General features: G+C 44.3%; 3 protein-coding genes across 6 annotated transcripts in view; 2 read left to right on the forward strand and 1 right to left on the reverse strand.

Annotated features, from left to right (window-relative positions):
- Positions 1–12282: 12282 nt before the first annotated feature.
- Positions 12283–15832, reverse strand: LOC142854791 (activity-dependent neuroprotector homeobox protein 2-like). Its single transcript, XM_075981048.1, is given in 5 exon segments — positions 12283–12777; positions 12779–13259; positions 13261–13601; positions 13686–15460; positions 15463–15832. Coding segments are annotated over 5 exon segments (3381 nt in total). The 5' UTR covers positions 15794–15832; the 3' UTR covers positions 12283–12324.
- A 344-nt stretch (positions 15833–16176) lies between these two features.
- The window catches only part of LOC142854903 (uncharacterized), a 35346-nt gene continuing 34831 nt past the window's right edge, over positions 16177–16691 (forward strand). For 2 of the 4 annotated variants that reach the window (XM_075981331.1, XM_075981341.1), the window contains exon 1: positions 16191–16267. In XM_075981331.1, coding sequence (XP_075837446.1) covers positions 16265–16267 — 3 coding nt within the window. In that variant the 5' untranslated portion in view covers positions 16191–16264. Of the gene's footprint in view, positions 16268–16691 lie in introns of all 4 variants that reach the window. The other 2 variants (XM_075981348.1, XM_075981323.1) reach the window with 2 other exon arrangements.
- The window catches only part of LOC142854930 (uncharacterized), a 53735-nt gene continuing 53235 nt past the window's right edge, over positions 16192–16691 (forward strand). The window contains exon 1 of the mRNA XM_075981374.1: positions 16192–16267. The gene's annotated coding sequence lies outside the window, so the exon portion shown is untranslated. The remainder of the gene's footprint in view (positions 16268–16691) is intronic.

The raw sequence follows: 16691 nt of genomic DNA on the forward strand, positions 1-16691 counted from the left end.
AAATGAACTGGTTGGTGGAGTTACAGGGCTGTAACCCCAAAACTCCACAAAGAAGGCAGGCAGGTCTCTGTGTGTTCAAGGCCAGAGAGATTGCAATGCTACACAGAGAAACCCTGTCTCGAGAAAAAAAAATTTTGAGGCCAGGCAGTGGTGGCAAACGCCTTTAATCCCAGCACTCCGGAGGCAGAGGCAGGCGGACCTCTGTGAGTTAGAGGACGGCCTGGTCTACAAGAGCTAGTTCCAGGACAGGAACCAAAAACTATGGAGAAACCCTGTCTCAAAAATAATAATAAAAAAATTTGAGAAGCTGCTTTTGAACTTCTGCTGGTATTTATTTATCTGACAATCTGACATATGTGGGTTATGGGGAAGGGATTTCTAAAAGAAATGGTCTGTGCCCTGGAGAGGCTGCAGGACCTGAGAATGAATTCCAATGGCTGCCAGTAGAAGTGAACTGGGGTGCCTCTTCAGGTCTTTGGTGGAGGAGGAGGGTAGCTAGCATTGACCTTGCCATAGGCCTCAAGTGTTAGCATCCAGGCCTTAAGTTCCTCAAAAGGGACTGAATGGAGACCCTTGCTTACCTAAATGCCTGACTTTGGGGAAAGGACTTGTGAGAGGCAGGCAGCACTTGAAACTCAGGTTTCTTGTCTTAGTCTTGCCTTCGGGACCTGTTTCCCTCAGAATGCTCCCTCTCAATAGGGAAGGTCATGGCGGACATCTTACTCTTTCCCCAGGATAACTTCCTACCTACCATTCTGATGGATCATTCTGTACTGATTCCTAACCCTAACAGAACTCTTCCAGTGTAAATAAATAAAGTAAGCAAATCTGTGTTCAGAAGTATGAACGAACGGATGAACAAACCAACAAACAAACAAATAAAGAAGTTCACAGTTGTTTATTGACTTTTGTTTTCATAATGAAAACTTTTGACATGTGACCTAGAAAGTGTGTGGAGAATAACTTTATACTCAACATCCCCCCCCCCGTCTCTGTCTCTGTCTCTCTCTCTCTGTCTGTCTTTCTCTCTCTGTGTGTCTCTCTGTCACACACAGAAACACCTGAATAAATTTAAAATTAAACTAAATATACAATAAAAGGAAGCAAACACCTTTACTGTAATCATCCCGTCACTTAGAAGGCAGAGTGAACTCTGTGAACTCTGAAAGTCATGGAGAATAGCAAGAGTTCCTGCTGCATTTTGTCAAGTTTTTCTCGTAAGATTTTCATCTTTTATGATCATGTGAGAGTCTAGCTTTTTTTTTTAATTTGATAAATGTGCACGTGTTCCTTCTAGTTCTACTGGCTGTACAACTTTGACAATGGAAGCAGGTTGGATTTTATCAAAGAAATTTTCTGCCTTTTTATTTCACCTTTGATTGCTATTAAGTGCCATCTAGTTGGTTCATGGTGTTTCATGAGCACTTTTCTAACTCTTTTGTTTTTTGTGTCTTGTTTTATTTTGTTTTTTGAGGCAGGGTTTCTCTATGTAACATCCCTGGAACTTGCTTGATAAAAGAGGCAGGCCTTGAGCTCACTGATATCCTCCTGCCTCAGCATCCCAAGTGCAAGGATTACAAGTATTATGTCACTACTGTTTTGTCAGGAGCCAATTACTTCCTAAAATCATTACAGGAACCATCACCCTGGGGAGTCTGCAGAGAACCCCACACCCATAATTGTGTTAGGAATCAAAGCCTACCCCGCACCCCAATGGAGAGCTATTTGTTAGCGGAACCCACCCCGCATTCCAAACTATCTAAAGATCAGGTGTGTCGACTCGTGACTTCTAGGTACAGTGACCTGACCGAAGATAACCTCCTGCCTACGTGACCAACTCGGACCATGTGACCAACGTGAACCACGTGGCAAGAGCCCAGGCCCCTGTGCCCATCCCCCAACTCTTTACCCTATAAAAGTTGTATCCCGTCTCTAATAAACTGAGGCTTTGACAAGAACTCTCGCTTAGCCTCCTTCCTCTTTCTTATCCCATTTATCTTACAGGTAGTGCCTCTCCATGACCCTGGAATAACTGAACTGCTAGGTGGGTTACTAACCCTAGACTAAGTAACCCGCCAAGGCAATCAACACTGCTTGGCTTTTCCTAATTCTTTTTTGTTGGTGGTGGTGGTATTTTGTTTTCTTGTTTTTCTTTTTTCTTTTTTTTTGGTTTTTCGAGACAGAGTTTCTCTATGGCTTTGGAGCCTGTCCTGGAACTAGCTCTGTAGACCAGGCTTGTCTCGAACTCACAGAGATTCGCCTGCCTCTGCCTCCCAAGTGCTGGGATTAAGGCGTGCACCACCATCGCCCGGCTTGTTTTCTTGTTTTTCGAGCCACGGTTTCTCTGTAGCTTTGCAGCCTGTCGGGCTGGTCTGGAACTCACAAAGCTCCGCCTGTCTGCCTCCCAAGTGCTAGGATTAAAGGCAAGTGCCACCAGCACCAGGCAGAACTAGCTGTGTAGAACAGACTGGCCTCAAACTCACAGAGATATACCTGCCTCAGCCTCCCAAGTGCTGAAATTAAAGGCGCCAGACTAGATTTTTTCATAATTCTTGAATGGGGTAACTACCAAAGGCATTTCTTTCTACTTGCTTTGTGTTTGATTGCTTGCTGTTTTGAGTTTTTTAGATCATCTGTTCCCCATACCCTAGGCTCCACACCTGTCCCCTGAGGGCACCTGGTGGAGAGTGACTCAGACTAGTAAGATTCAAGGTCACCACCCCTTGCTAAAGTCTTGAACTCCTGCTTGAAACACTAAAGGGTGAGGCTACAACTTGACTGGTCTGCTTAGATATGCTTTGTGTGTGTGTGTGTGTGTGTGTGTGCGCGCGTGTGTGTGTGTGTGTGTGTGTGTTTATCGAGAAAGTGTTTCCCTGCCTAACAGTCCTAGCTGTACTGGAACTAGCTCTTGTAGACCAGACTGGTCTAGAACTCACAGGCATTCACCTGCCTCTGCCTCCAGAGTGTTGGGATTATGAGCACCTGCCACCACCACCCGACCTAAATAGATATGCATATTTGCTGCCTTCTTGCTGAAGTTGGAAAACATTACCTTCTTGTTGAAGTTGGGAAATTGCTAAATTCAGTCATTTTGGGGTTTCTTAGCAAAAAAAAAAAAAAAACAAAAACAAACCAAAAAACCTTTATTTGCCTTCTTTGTTTTATTTCACATTTTAACTTGATTTTTTTTTGGGGGGGGGGGGGGAGACAGGACCTGTCTTTTTATTTGTGCCTCAGACAAACTATTTCACCACATAGACCAGGACTTTCTTTTGAACACTTTTTGCTGCTGCAATTACAATTTAAAAAGGAAAACTAAAATTAAAATAAATAACCTGGGATTAACAAAGAAAAAAGGGGGAAAGCAGCATTTTCTTTATTTCTTTCTTTGTTTTTGTTTTCTTCTTTTATTGTTTTTTGAGACACGGTTTCTCTGTGTAATAGCCATAGCCATTCTGGAACTCTCTTTATAGACCAGGCTGTCTTCTTGGTAACATTCTGGGGTTTCTTTCCTTATTTCCTATTTGTAAGTCGACATTTCTACTTTTTCTCTCTTTTGTTTAATTCATATGTGTTTTTTGTTTTGATTTGTTTTGCTTTGCTTTGTTTTTCTCTGTTCTTGGAACTGGCTCTTCTATTGTTCTTCCTGCATGTCTGCCTTTAGTGAGAGAGTGGGCACCATTCCTCCCTGTTTCTCTGTGCTGTCTGTGTCTGTCACGTCCTAGGTAGTCAGAGGGCATGCCACTGCTGAGATGTAGCTGGCAGCCCTGGGGCTGGGGGAAGGGAGAGAGTGGGTCCCCTGGAGAGCCCTGGGCTGAGGCTCTGTAGATTCCCATCAGGAGGCCTCACCTCCTCTGAGGAGCCCATGGGGGAGGAAAGAATGGAAGGTTACCACCATACAGTCCTGCAAGGTTTTGTTTTGTTTTGTTTTCAGGTACAGCTGTGACCAGGTTTGACTCCAGGAAAGGCTCCAAAGCTAGAGAGAAACCCATAACACATAAACAAAATAATGATAATATTAACAATAACAACAAAAATATCTGAGAGCTCAAAGAGTTGACTTCACCCACAATTCAAAAATCATAAAATAAAAATAAAAATAAATCAAGGACAAACCAAGTAGAAACAAATACCTTAAGTATGCCATTCAACAATTAGGAAAAGCTTAATCCTAGCACTTGGGAGACAGAGGCAGGAGGATATCAGTGAGTTATAATACAGACTCATCCACCAAGTGAGATCATAAGACTCATGCACTGTCTTATAGGCTATAAGCTCCCATTGTCAAGATTCTGGGAAAAAGGAGACAGTTCAGATGTCCCTTCCTTCCTTCCTTCCTTCCTTCCTTCCTTCCTTCCTTCCTTCCTTCCTTCCTTCCTAAAGGCATAAGTCACAAAACAATCCCACACCAGTTTGGAATTATGATTAATAAAAGGGCGGTGGTGATGCACGCCTTTAATCCCAGCACTTGGGAGGCAGAGGCAGGCGGATCTCTGGGAGTTCGAGACCAGCCTGGTCTACAAGAGCTAGTTCCAGGACAGGCTCCAAAACCACAGAGAAACCCTGTCTCGAAAACCAAAAAAAAAAAAGGGGGGGGGTTATTTATTTAAAGGAAAAACTTACAGATTACTATCCTAGACAACAGCCCTCTGCTCGACCAGGCAAAAGGGGGTCTAATAGCCAGAAGTGGAGTCTGAAGCAAGAAACAGAGCTCAGGGCTACTGCTGCTTTAAAAGCAGCAGAGACCATGCCCAAGTGGGCTGGTATCTTAAAGGCTCTTGGCTGAAGAAGCAGAAGGAGCTCCCACAGCAACTTCCTTCCTTCCTTTTTTGGTCTCCAGGAAAGGGCTTCTCCATAGTTTTGGAACCTGTTCTGGAAGTCCCTTATAGACCAGGCTGACTCCCAAGAACTGAGATTAAAGGAATAGGCCACAACCACCTGGCAGGATCTCTTTCTAGCTGTTCTCCTGCAGGTGAAAATCAGGTTGAATGAAGTGCCAGAGTTAAAGGCCTCTTCCACCACCTCTGAGCCCCAGCTGTGTTTTGAGCATTGTGCTTGGTTAATCTTTCCTCATACATTGAGTTTAATAAATGTGGAAGACAGGCTGAGGGAAAAAAAATCAAGAAAAACAGAGAAGTTCCTATGTGGAACAGGACAAAATAGAAATCTAGAATGAGAGGGAGAGAAAGAGGCAGGGATGATGCAGTATTCCCTCAAGCAAAGGAAAACATAACCCTACAGAATACCTGGAACACAGTGAATCCAGTCATTCAGGGAATTTATAGGCCTTACTGCTTACCATTTAGAAAAAACCATCTAGTTCGGTGGTGGTGGCAGCACGTTTCTTTATTCCCGGTTCTACAAGAGCTAGGTCCAGGACAGAGTCCAAAGCCAGATAGAATAAGTTTTTATGATTTATTTAACTTTCTTATATGTGCAATGGTGTGAGGGTGTCAGATCACCCAGGAACTGGATTTACAATCACTTATGGGCTGCCATGTGCATGTTGGGAATTGAAGCCACTTCTTCAGGAAGAGCCACTGAGATATCTCTCCTGGGAATTGAACTCAGGACCTCTGTAAGAATAGCCAGTGCTCTTAAACTCTGAGCTATTTCTCCAGCCCTTGTTTGTTTCTTTAATTTAGGGAAAAAATGTATTTATTTTATGCATGTGCACTCTATCTGTATGTACTCCATTTTAGCAGAAGAGTGTAATAGATCCCCACCTTGTGGTTTCTGGCAGTTGCAGAAATTTCATCTCTCTAGTTTTGATACTTTCCTTGTTCAAGAAGAGAACTATCATCACCATGGGATGTGAATAACATTAAAAATGAAAGGTCCCTGGCAGAATTTCATCGCCAAATGCATGACAGTCCTGCATGAGACCACCCTGTCGCATGTTTTTATCGTGTATTTTTGTTTTGTTTTTGTGTTCTCTGACTCCCTTGTATATTGAGTTTAATTTCAAATTTTATTTGTTTCTCTCAGTGTGCCCATGTCTGTCCATGTGTGTGTGAGAGGGGGGCAGGGTCATAGTTTAAAACATTTTAGTGAAGGTCCTTTGCAGACATCATGGGTGTTGACTTTACCAAGATGGAAGCTTTTAGGAGGCTGCCTCTGGTAACCACTTTGATGAGTGCTGATCTCAGCAAGATGGTAGACACTACGAGCCATATGTTAAAGGTCCATTTTGTTCTCAGTCTCCTAGCCTTTAGAAGACCATGATTTGAAATCAGTGTTCTCTACATTGTAACAATACACTGTATGTGTAAAGAAAAATACCATAAACCTTTAGCTTCCTGTCTAGGGTGAGAGGGTTAAAAAGAGAGAGAGAGAAAAAAGAGAAGAAATGTGGAAGACAGACTGAGTAAAAAAATCAAGAAAAACATAGAAGTTCCTACAAGGAACGGGACAAAATAGAAATCTGGAATGAGAGATAGATAGATAGATAGATAGATAGATAGATAGATAGATAGATAGATAGATTGGCAGAGTATTCCCCCAAGCAAAGGAAAACATAACCCTACAGAACATCTGGCACACAGGGAATTCAGTCCTTTAAGGGAATTTATAGGTCTCATTGCCCACCATAAGAAAAAAGCATCTGGCTGGGTAGTGGTAGTGATACATTCCTCTTTTTCAGATCTAGGGGACAGCCTCAAAAGCTAGAGAGAAACCTTGTCTTGAAAAAGCAAAAAATAAATAAGTAAAGTATTAGATGAATAGACAGATAGATGTATAGATAGATAGATAGATGATAGATAGATGATAGATAGATAGATAGATAGATAGATGATAGATAGATGGATGGATAGATAGATAGATAGATAGATAGATAGATAGATAGATAGATAGATAGATTGGCAGAGTATTCCCCCAAGCAAAGGAAAACATAACCCTACAGAACATCTGGCACACAGGGAATTCAGTCCTTTAAGGGAATTTATAGGTCTCATTGCCCACCATAAGAAAAAAGCATCTGGCTGGGTAGTGGTAGTGATACATTCCTCTTTTTCAGATCTAGGGGACAGCCTCAAAAGCTAGAGAGAAACCTTGTCTTGAAAAAGCAAAAAATAAATAAGTAAAGTATTAGATGAATAGACAGATAGATGTATAGATAGATAGATAGATGATAGATAGATGATAGATAGATAGATAGATAGATGATAGATAGATGGATAGATGATAGATAGATAGATAGATAGATAGATAGATAGATAATAGATACATAGATAGGTAGATAGCCAACTACACAGATAGATAGAGATGATTAAAGATCTCAGAGATCCAGGGAGGCAGAGGCAGGCAGATTGCTGTAAGTTTGAGGCTACCTTTTTCTGCAGTGTGAGTTTCATGACAGGCAAGGTGACACAGAGAAACCCTGTCTTGAAAAAAAAAAGTGTGTTTAGTGCCATGCCTTTAATCTGAGCACTATGAGGCAGAGGCAGAGGCAGAGGCAGAGGCAGAGGCAGAGGCAGAGGCAGAGGCAGAGGCAGAGGCAGAGGCAGAGGCAGCTGGATCTCTTTGAGTCCAAAGCCTGTCTTGTCTACAAAGTGAGTTCCAGGGCATAAAAAGATACACTACACAGGGAAACCCTATGTCAAAAAAAGAAAACCCAAATAATAATAATAATAATAATAATAACAACAACAACAACAACAATATATCTAAGAGTTCAAATAATTTACTTCACCCATAATTCAAAAATTAAAAAATTAGTGTGTCTGACTGAGCAGCAAAAGGACTGTGTGTGACAAGGGGCTGCCACAATTATGGCAGCGTGAGAGGGAGGGACCAAGTGACTGAGGGAGGAAAGGAGGGAGTTGGCAAGGGCAGTTCCCTGCCATCTAAGTCTCCTTTCAAAGATATTTCACCATGGCCACCACTTGCTTGCTTGGGGTTCTCTTTCTGTTATTTTGTTTTTACAAACTCATTCCCCCTTCTCAGACTAAGTACTGAGTCAGAGAAAATTCAAACAGCTGTGGAATAATTTTTAAAATTCCCAATTGGATGTCATTTCCAGGAATAATATTGACATAGTGATTTGTTTTGAATGTTTTTACTTCAGACATACAAAGTAAAAGTGTAATTTTATTGATTTCTTTTAGAGGGTCAGTTTCCCACCAGGATGGTTCACATTTGCTGTGCTGCTGAAGATGATCTGATCCTTGTATTTCCAGTTCCTGAGTGCTGCTGGCGTGACAGACAAGGGCTGCACACTGGAGTTTTTCATGCAGTACTGAGAGCATGGAGCCCATAAGACCAAGATGAAAGCATTAGAGGGGACTGGCTCCATATCTAGTAGATGCGAGTGAATCTCTGGGAGCTTGAACCCAGCCTGGTCTAGGAGAGCTAGTTCCAAGAACAGAGAAAAACAAAAACACATAAATTAAACAAAAGAGAGAAAAAGAAGAAATGTCGATTTACAGATAGAAAATAAGGAAAAAAAAAACCCAGAATGTTACCAAGAAGACAGCCTGGTCTATAAAGTGAGTTCCAGAATGGCTATGGCTATTACACAGAGAAACTGTGTCTCAAAAAACAATAAAAGAAGAAAACAAAAACAAAGAAAGAAATAAAGAAAATGCTGCTTCCCCCTTTTTTCTTTGTTAATCCCAGATTATTTATTTTACTTTTCCTTTTTAAATTGTAATTGCAGCAGCAGCATTCAGAAGAAAGTCCTCTTCCACGTAGTGAAATAGTTTGTCTGAGGCACAAATAAAAAGACAGGTCCTGCCCCCCCCCCCACAAAAATCAAGTTAAAATGTGAAATAAAACAAAGAAGGCAAAAAAAGGTTTTTTGGTTTTTTTTAATTTTTTGTTTTTTGCTAAGAAACCCAAAAATTTCCCAACTTCAACAAGAAGGTAATGTTTCCCAACTTCAGCAAGAAGGCAGCAAATATGCATTTCTCTCTAGGTCAGGTGGTGGTGACCCCAACACTTGGCTGGGAAAGGCAGGTGAATCCCTGTGAGTTCAAGGCCTGCCTGGTCTACAAGAACTAGGTCCAGTACGCAGTACGCTGGTCTACAAGAACTAGGTCCAGTACAGCTAGGACTGTTAGGCAGGGAAACACTTTCTGGGGGGGAGGGGAAGAATATCTAAGCAGACCAGTCAAGTTGTGTAGCCTCACCCTTTAATGGTTCAAGCAGGTGTTCAAGACCTTAGCAAGGGGTGGTGACCTTGAATCTTACTAGTCTGAGTCTTGCTCCAACCAGTTGCCCTCAAGGGACAGGTGTGGAGCCTAGGGTATGGGGAACAGATGCTCTAAAAACTCAAAACAGCAAGCAATCAAACACAAAGCAAGTAGGAAGAAATGCCTTTGGTAGTTACCCCATTCAAGAATTATGAAAAAATTTAGCCTGGCGCCTTTAATCCCAGCACTTGGGAGGCTGAGGCAGGCATATCTCTTTGAGTTTGAGGCCAGTCTGGTCTACAAGGTCTATTTCCAGCCCAGGCTTCAAAGCTACAGAGAAACCCTGGCTTGAAAAACAAGGAAACAAAATACCACCACCACTACCACCAAAAAAAAATTTAGAAAAAGCCAAGCAGTGGTGGCATAATACTTGTAATCCTAGCACTTGGGATGCTGAGGCAGGAGGATATCAGTGAGCTCAAGGCCTGCCTCATTTATCAAGCAAGTTCCAGGGATGTTACATAGAGAAACCCTGCCTCAAAAAACAAAACAAGACAAGACACAAAAAACAAAAGAGTTAGAAAAGGGCTCATGAAACACCATGAACCAACTAGATGGCACTTAATAGCAATCAAAGGTGAAATAAAAAGGCAGAAAATTTCTTTGATAAAATCCAACCTGCTTCCATTGTCAAAGCTGTACAGCCAGTAGAACTAGAAGGAACACGTGCACATTTATCAAATTAAAAAAAAAGCTAGACTCTCACATGATCATAAAAGATGAAAATCTTACGAGAAAAACTTGACAAAATGCAGCAGGAACTCTTGCTATTCTCCATGACTTTCAGAGTTCACAGAGTTCACTCTGCCTTCTAAGTGACGGGATGATTACAGTAAAGGTGTTTGCTTCCTTTTATTGTATATTTAGTTTAATTTTAAATTTATTCAAGTGTTTCTGTGTGTGACAGAGAGATACACAGAGAAAGACAGACGGACAGAGAGAGAGAGAGACAGAGAGAGAGAGAGACAGAGACGGGGGGGGGGATGTTGAGTATAAAGTTATTCTCCACACACTTTCTAGGTCACATGTCAAAAGTTTTCATTATGAAAACAAAAGTCAATAAACAACTGTGAACTTTTTCTTTATTTGTTTGTTTGTTGGTTTGTTCGTCCGTTCATTCATACTTCTGAACACATATTTGCTTACTTTATTTATTTACACTGGAAGAGTTCTGTTAGGGTTAGGAATCAGTACAGAATGATCCATCAGAATGGTAGGTAGGAAGTTATCCTGGGAAAAGAGTAAGATGTCCGCCATGACCTTCCCTATTGAGAGGGAGCATTCTGAGGGAAACAGGTCCCGAAGGCAAGACTAAGACAAGAAACCTGAGTTTCAAGTGCTGCCTGCCTCCCACAAGTCCTTTCCCCGACTTCAGGCATTTAGATAAGCAAGGGTCTCCCTTCATTCCCTTTTGAGGAACTTCAGGCACTGAAGTAAACACTTGACTGAGGCCTATTGGCAAGGTCAATGCTAGCTACCTGCCTCCTCCAGGGACCTGAAGCCGCGCCCCAGTTCACTGCTGCTAGCAGCCATTGGAATTCATTCTCAGATCCTGCAGCCAGGGCACAGACCATTTCTTTTAGAAATCCCTTCCCCACCACCCACATATGTCAGACAAATAAATACTCACCAGCAGAAGCTCAAACGCAGCTTCTCAAAAATTTTTTTGATTTTTTTTTTCTCTAAACAGAGTTTCTCTGTGTAGCATTGCTAGCTGTCTGGCCTTGAACACACAGAGACCTGCCTGCCTTCTTGTGGAGTTTTGGGGTTACAGACTTGTGCCTTCACCAACCAGTTCATTTCTTTCTTTTTTTTTTCTTCTGTGGTTTAACAAATTTTAATTAAAAATAGACACTCTGGAAATAATAAAAAGTAAAGTTCAACAAGCTCTGAATTTACAACAGAGTACACAAATAATCACAGACAACTGCCTTGAAATGCACAATAGAGCAATTACATGCAAGTATTCTATTTTTAAAACTCTACATAGCAACACTGCAGTGCTTCCCAGAGGCCATCATCCCTGTTTGCTGGGCATCAGAGGGATGATTCTGACCAGAGCTGGCTGGTTCTCATTACCGCTTCTCCTGCTTTCCATTGTTTCCTATCATGTGAGAAAGACATTTTGGCATCCACAGGACTGTGGAGGTTCATCAGTCCACCATCCCATCCATCTGAACACCTGGGCCAGAAGAAAGCCTGTTTCTCCCTCCATCTCTTAATGCTTCTACCCCGAGCTATTCTAACTCAAGGCAGAGCTCCTGGTCTGCCTGTCACCTTATGCCTGAAACCTGTACTCCACCCCAAGTTGTGTCTAAATGCAAGAGCAGGAATCCCATGTGTTGTGGTCCTCCCTTCCTCCCAGCTAACCAGCAGTCCCTAGGGAGGCTGCACTCTCAGCGTTTTCAGTTATCCTAAGGCACTAAAGACTCGTCTTACCTTTGAATGGAGCAATGACTTGCCACAGCAAAGGACAATTTGCACCGTATAGCATTTCTGTTCCTACAGAAACTTTATTTATAAAGCAATGATGATTCACTACACACCAGACCTCAGGCTCAGGATATTTTTAATAAATGGAAACATTTGTTTCATGAATTATGGTATTTAAAAAAATACCTGTCAGGGAAAACCTAAAAAGTTGTAGTTCAATTTGTACTCTTAAGCAAACAGCATTCACAGAATCAGCAGAAGTTAGTGCTTAAAAGTATGACCTTAGGGACCACAGACAACAGAGCACTCACTCCTCTCAACATGGACGTTAGCTGCTGTCTGTAGACTAAGGCTGGACAATGCTTTTATTTCTATTAATCAAGTATTCTCAAACAAGCAGAAATTTCCTAAAATGAAAAAAATAAGTATTTGTAGATTCCAGGCTGTTACTATTGACACTGACACTCCTGGGAAAACAAGGCGTGCATGGATTACCAAAGATTTAATTTACATATACATGACCGGAGAAACTGAAACAGTTGCAAACCAAACTGCAGGGAGCAGTCCTACTGCAGAAGGGTGTGCTTCCTTCTTGGGCTTTCTGAGCACCTGGAACCCTTGAAGAACCTCAAACACTGAGAATAAAGCTGGGGAGGGGGGAGGCATCCAAAGTCAGCCAAACTTCAGACCTAGTCTTCTACAGATCCTGTGATTCACACTCGAAGTTCAGACTATGTTTGATATTTTTTAGTTCAGACATATCAAAACCTAGAAGTACAGAGGGCTTATGAGTTTTTATTGCTTTCATGCAAATATACCTTCTTTTCCCAAAAAACGAAGCCACGTCGATTTTCCAGACCCATAAGAGTGAAGTCAATAGTTCCACTTCTTTTCTACTCAGATATGGCCTCTTGTGGAAATAATCTCTAAGAAACTGTTTTTTGTCCTCATAGGAGCGGCCTCCATACTTGGTAGGATCCAATGCTAACACCTGCAGAGAGTCATCACTGGCCCCCGACCCCTCTGTCCTGCTCTCATTCTTCTGTCTCTTCAAAGGCACAGCACTCAGTCCTCTCTCTGGTCCTGGGACTGCATCGGTGTCTAGAGTGAGCTGGGGCTTGTCCCCATCCCTCTGGTCTTCCCCCCCTCCCCCGCCCTTCTGGCAGCTTTCTCTTTACAGCAAAGGTGGAGTCAGGGATCACTTCCCCATTAACCAACAGCAGTTCACTGCTCTCAATAAAACCTGGCTGGCCCTGCAGGTCTGAGCTGCTGTCCTTGGGAGCACTTCTACAATGGAGCAAATGGACAGCAATGGCTCCTAAGGTCATATTTCCAGTGTAGACCCCACAGCAGTGGATGCACTTAAAGGCTGGAGACCTGAGCATTGTATGGACTGTGGGCATGACATGGTGCCTCTCCTTCAGATGGAGCTCATAGGCATCAGCAGTCACAGATGTGCCAAAACAAAAGGGGCAGGTCAGCTTCTGTTTGCTAGGCAACTTTGGTGAAACCTTGGGCTGCGGCCTCACCTTAACATACACAGGTACCAGTGACTTGGAGTGTATTCCAACAAGGATAGCCAGGTACACCTCTCGCTCTCCAAGCTTTTCTCGTGGCATATGGTGATGAAATCAAGATGGGGAAGAGCAAGTTCCCATTGGCATCCAGGTCCAGCTGGAAACCTCTGTTACTATAATCCAACGACAGTCTCTTCTTGCCCAGGTGCTTAGTCCTGCTGTGCTCCACAAGGCCCGGGATATCATGGAAAGTGCACGGACAAAACAGGCATCCCAAGCCATGCATGAGCAAATGGTGCCTCAGCTCCTCCTGCGAGACCAGGCACTCACAGGAGAGGCAGCGCACCATCTTCTCTCTCATCCATTTCAGAAACGGGGCACATGCAGTAAGCTTTTCAGGTTCAAGTTTCTCACCAGACTTGGACTCACTCTGATTGTGAGCCATTTCCATGTGCACCTGGTAGACATTAGCAGGAAAGAGCTCATAGCAAACCCGGCAGAGCTGAGACTCACTCTGCTTGTGAGCCACTTCCATGTGAACCTGGTAGACATTGGAAGGGAAAAGCTCATTGCAAACCAGGCATGTTTTCCACTGCTTGGCCTGTCTGAGTGCCTGATCTGCATCTGCTACAGGTGAGGTAGCCTGAACAAACATACTAGGGGCAGGGCTCACTAGCACCTGTGGGGAGGGCAGGCTGGGCAGGGAGCTAGCCATCTGTGTGCCCGAGCTGGAGGGCAAGAACTACATTGGCACCTGGGGTGGTGTTGCGACAGTTGCAAGGCCTCCACCAGAGGACATAGGCAGAGTGACAGACACTGGGGCCAGTGTGTAGGTGGGAATTCCATTCACCTGCTTCCCAGTCGGAATGAGCTGTCTGAGAATAGAGCCTGAAGTGAGGAAAGTAGTGTTCTGTGAGGTTCCCGCTCTCACTGGCTGGCTCACAGGCAAGATGTTAGTGCTGACAGATGGACTGAGCGGCAGGACACCAGGCCTTACGGGTGGGCCCACAGGAAGGACCCCTGGTGTTACTGGCTGACTGAGCTGAAGAACACCAGAGCTTACACCCTGATTCACAGGGACAACAGCTGAGGGGACAGTCTGGTTTGATGAAAGCAGCCCAGGTGATACCACCTGGCCTGCAGGGAGAACCCTCAAGGGCACTGTCTGGCCAGGAGGGAGAACTCGAGATGGAGGTGTCTGGCCAACAGGGAGAACTGATGACTGAGCCACTTGGCCAGTGGGAAGGACACCAGAAGTGGCTGTCTGCCCAGGGACCACTCCAGCAGGGGCCACCTGGCCGGCAGAAAGGACTCCTGATGGAACCGCCCGACCTACAGAAATCCCCCCTGGATAAGCAGACTGCAGAGCCCCTGAGTTGACAGAGGGACTCACAGGTAAGACACCAGGTCCAACAGGTCTGTTTATGGGTCCCACAGGTCTACTTATAGACTCCATGGGCTGAGTGAGGGGTAAAACTCCAGGGCGTACAGCTTGATTCATGGGAAGGATGCTTGCTCTAACAGACTTATTCACAGGCAGCACAGAAGTACTCCCAGGCTGATTAAGTGGAACACTGTGAGAGATAAAGACAGGAGGGGGAGCTGACGGTTTCAGGGTGAGGCTATTCTGGCATACAGGCAAAGGGCTGGAGACCAGAGCTACATGAGACTGGGCAGTGGTGGGTGGGGGGTGTGTAACGCTTCCAGAAGTGCCTGGGGCCACAGTCACTGGCTGCACAGTGCCAGGACTTTGACTGTTCAGTGGCAAAGTAAGGTGGAAGCAAGACGGAGGAGCTGCAATGCTCGAAGCACTGCTATTTGGCAGTAAGGCCAAGTGGGTCACTGGTTTTGGAGCAATATGCATTTGCTTCAGAAACCCAGTCCTCTTGATGTGTTCTGAAATCACAGACCGCAGCTTGTTCTCCAAGTCCCTGTGTACATCTGATGTCAAAATGTGATACATCAGGGCATCCTGACTGCTGGCAATAGCGTTACATTTTTTACAGTAGTATTTGTCAAATGACAGGATTTTATCCACAGAAGCAGGGTCACTTGCTTTTGGTTGCTCTGTTTCCTCGGTTCGAAAACCAAAGTAGGAGTTGATTAAGTAATGAAAATGGGCCACCAGCACATGCTTCTTCATACTGTAGTACAAGGTGTTGGAAAAGTTACATTTTAAACATGTGAAGCTTATCACATCACTCCTTAATGTCTTCGCTTCACCCAGAATGTTTACCATTTAGTTCTGGACTTTCCGCGCAGGCGCATGAAACATCCTGAAGTGCTTGCCCACTACCCTGGGCTGAGAAGAAAACGGCAGTTGGGGCAGGGGATCATCAGCTTCTGGTCAGCCTCGTCTTCATGGTAACGATGCAGGTGATTTTTTAGGGAAGCGAGCACCTTTGTTGAGTACCTACAGAGAGTACAGCAGTACGGCTTCGTTCGGTATCTCGCTTTCTTTCCAGAAGGTTCCCAAAGGGAGACATCGCTCCATGATGTATTATAAAAGTACTTCTCTCCTGGTTCAAAGCCTTTAAGATCCTTCAGCAGCTCTTTGCAGCTGTCAAGTACAATATCCACCAAGATGCCTTTCACCCTCTTCCGCACCTTCCTGATGCTGTCAAGATTCTGCAGAGGAATTTGAAACATTTTTGATATTTTTCGCCGGGTGCCGGGAGCGCCACGTCCCGCCGCAACACCGCCGAGTCCTCCGCCTACGCGGCGGGACCCCGCCCCGCCCATTTCTTTTTTTTTTTTAAAGCCAGGTTCTTTATTTTAATTTTAGTTAATTTTCTGAAATTGTATGCATTCTTTTAAAACCGAACCCACTGATTTACATTAGCAAGAGACTTGCTGTTGAATTTGGCGTAAATTTCCAGCCAATCTGGGGCAAGTCTGTCTTTAGATTAGAAGCCAGTCCTGGACCACAGTGCCAAGTCCTTTCTGCTAACCTGCTCCCGTCACTCAAACCGCACCAGCCAATCAGAGCCTCCATCTGACTCTCCTGTCAGATGGGAGGGTTCTTCCGGGAGCCGGACTTCCGTTCCAGTTCAGCTCCCTCAAGAACTGAGTCTGAGGCTCTCCTGTGGGCGGAGAGTCTGTCAGCTTGGCGGCTGCACCATGGTGAGTGAGGGGTTGCTCTACACAGACGGGAGGAATAGCCGGGCTTGGCGAGCTAGGGGTCGCTGTACCTAATAGGCGGAGCGGCCGCTGAGGCTCGAGGCCCCTGTGGTGGGTGGGAGCCAGCGGACACACACTGCGTCCGGAGCCTCAGATGGTGGTGTCTGTCGTGTTTATACCGTCGCCTGTGGAGTGAGATCACCACATTTACCAAACGCGGAGACTCCTGGTCTCTCCTGGGTCTTCAGAAGTTCTGCACTTTTAACATTTAGGTTTGGAATCCGTCTGTAGTTAATTTCGTGCGCTTTTAAATGGTTTCTCCAGTGTACAGTAGCGCTTCACTACTAAACTGTGATGCAGACGAGTATAGCTGATAATAGAATTAATGGTATAAGGATTTACTGGTTCTTAGGAGACATAAAGTCAC

This window comes from Microtus pennsylvanicus, chromosome 1, assembly GCF_037038515.1.
Source record: "Microtus pennsylvanicus isolate mMicPen1 chromosome 1, mMicPen1.hap1, whole genome shotgun sequence".
Taxonomy (NCBI): domain Eukaryota; kingdom Metazoa; phylum Chordata; class Mammalia; order Rodentia; family Cricetidae; genus Microtus; species Microtus pennsylvanicus.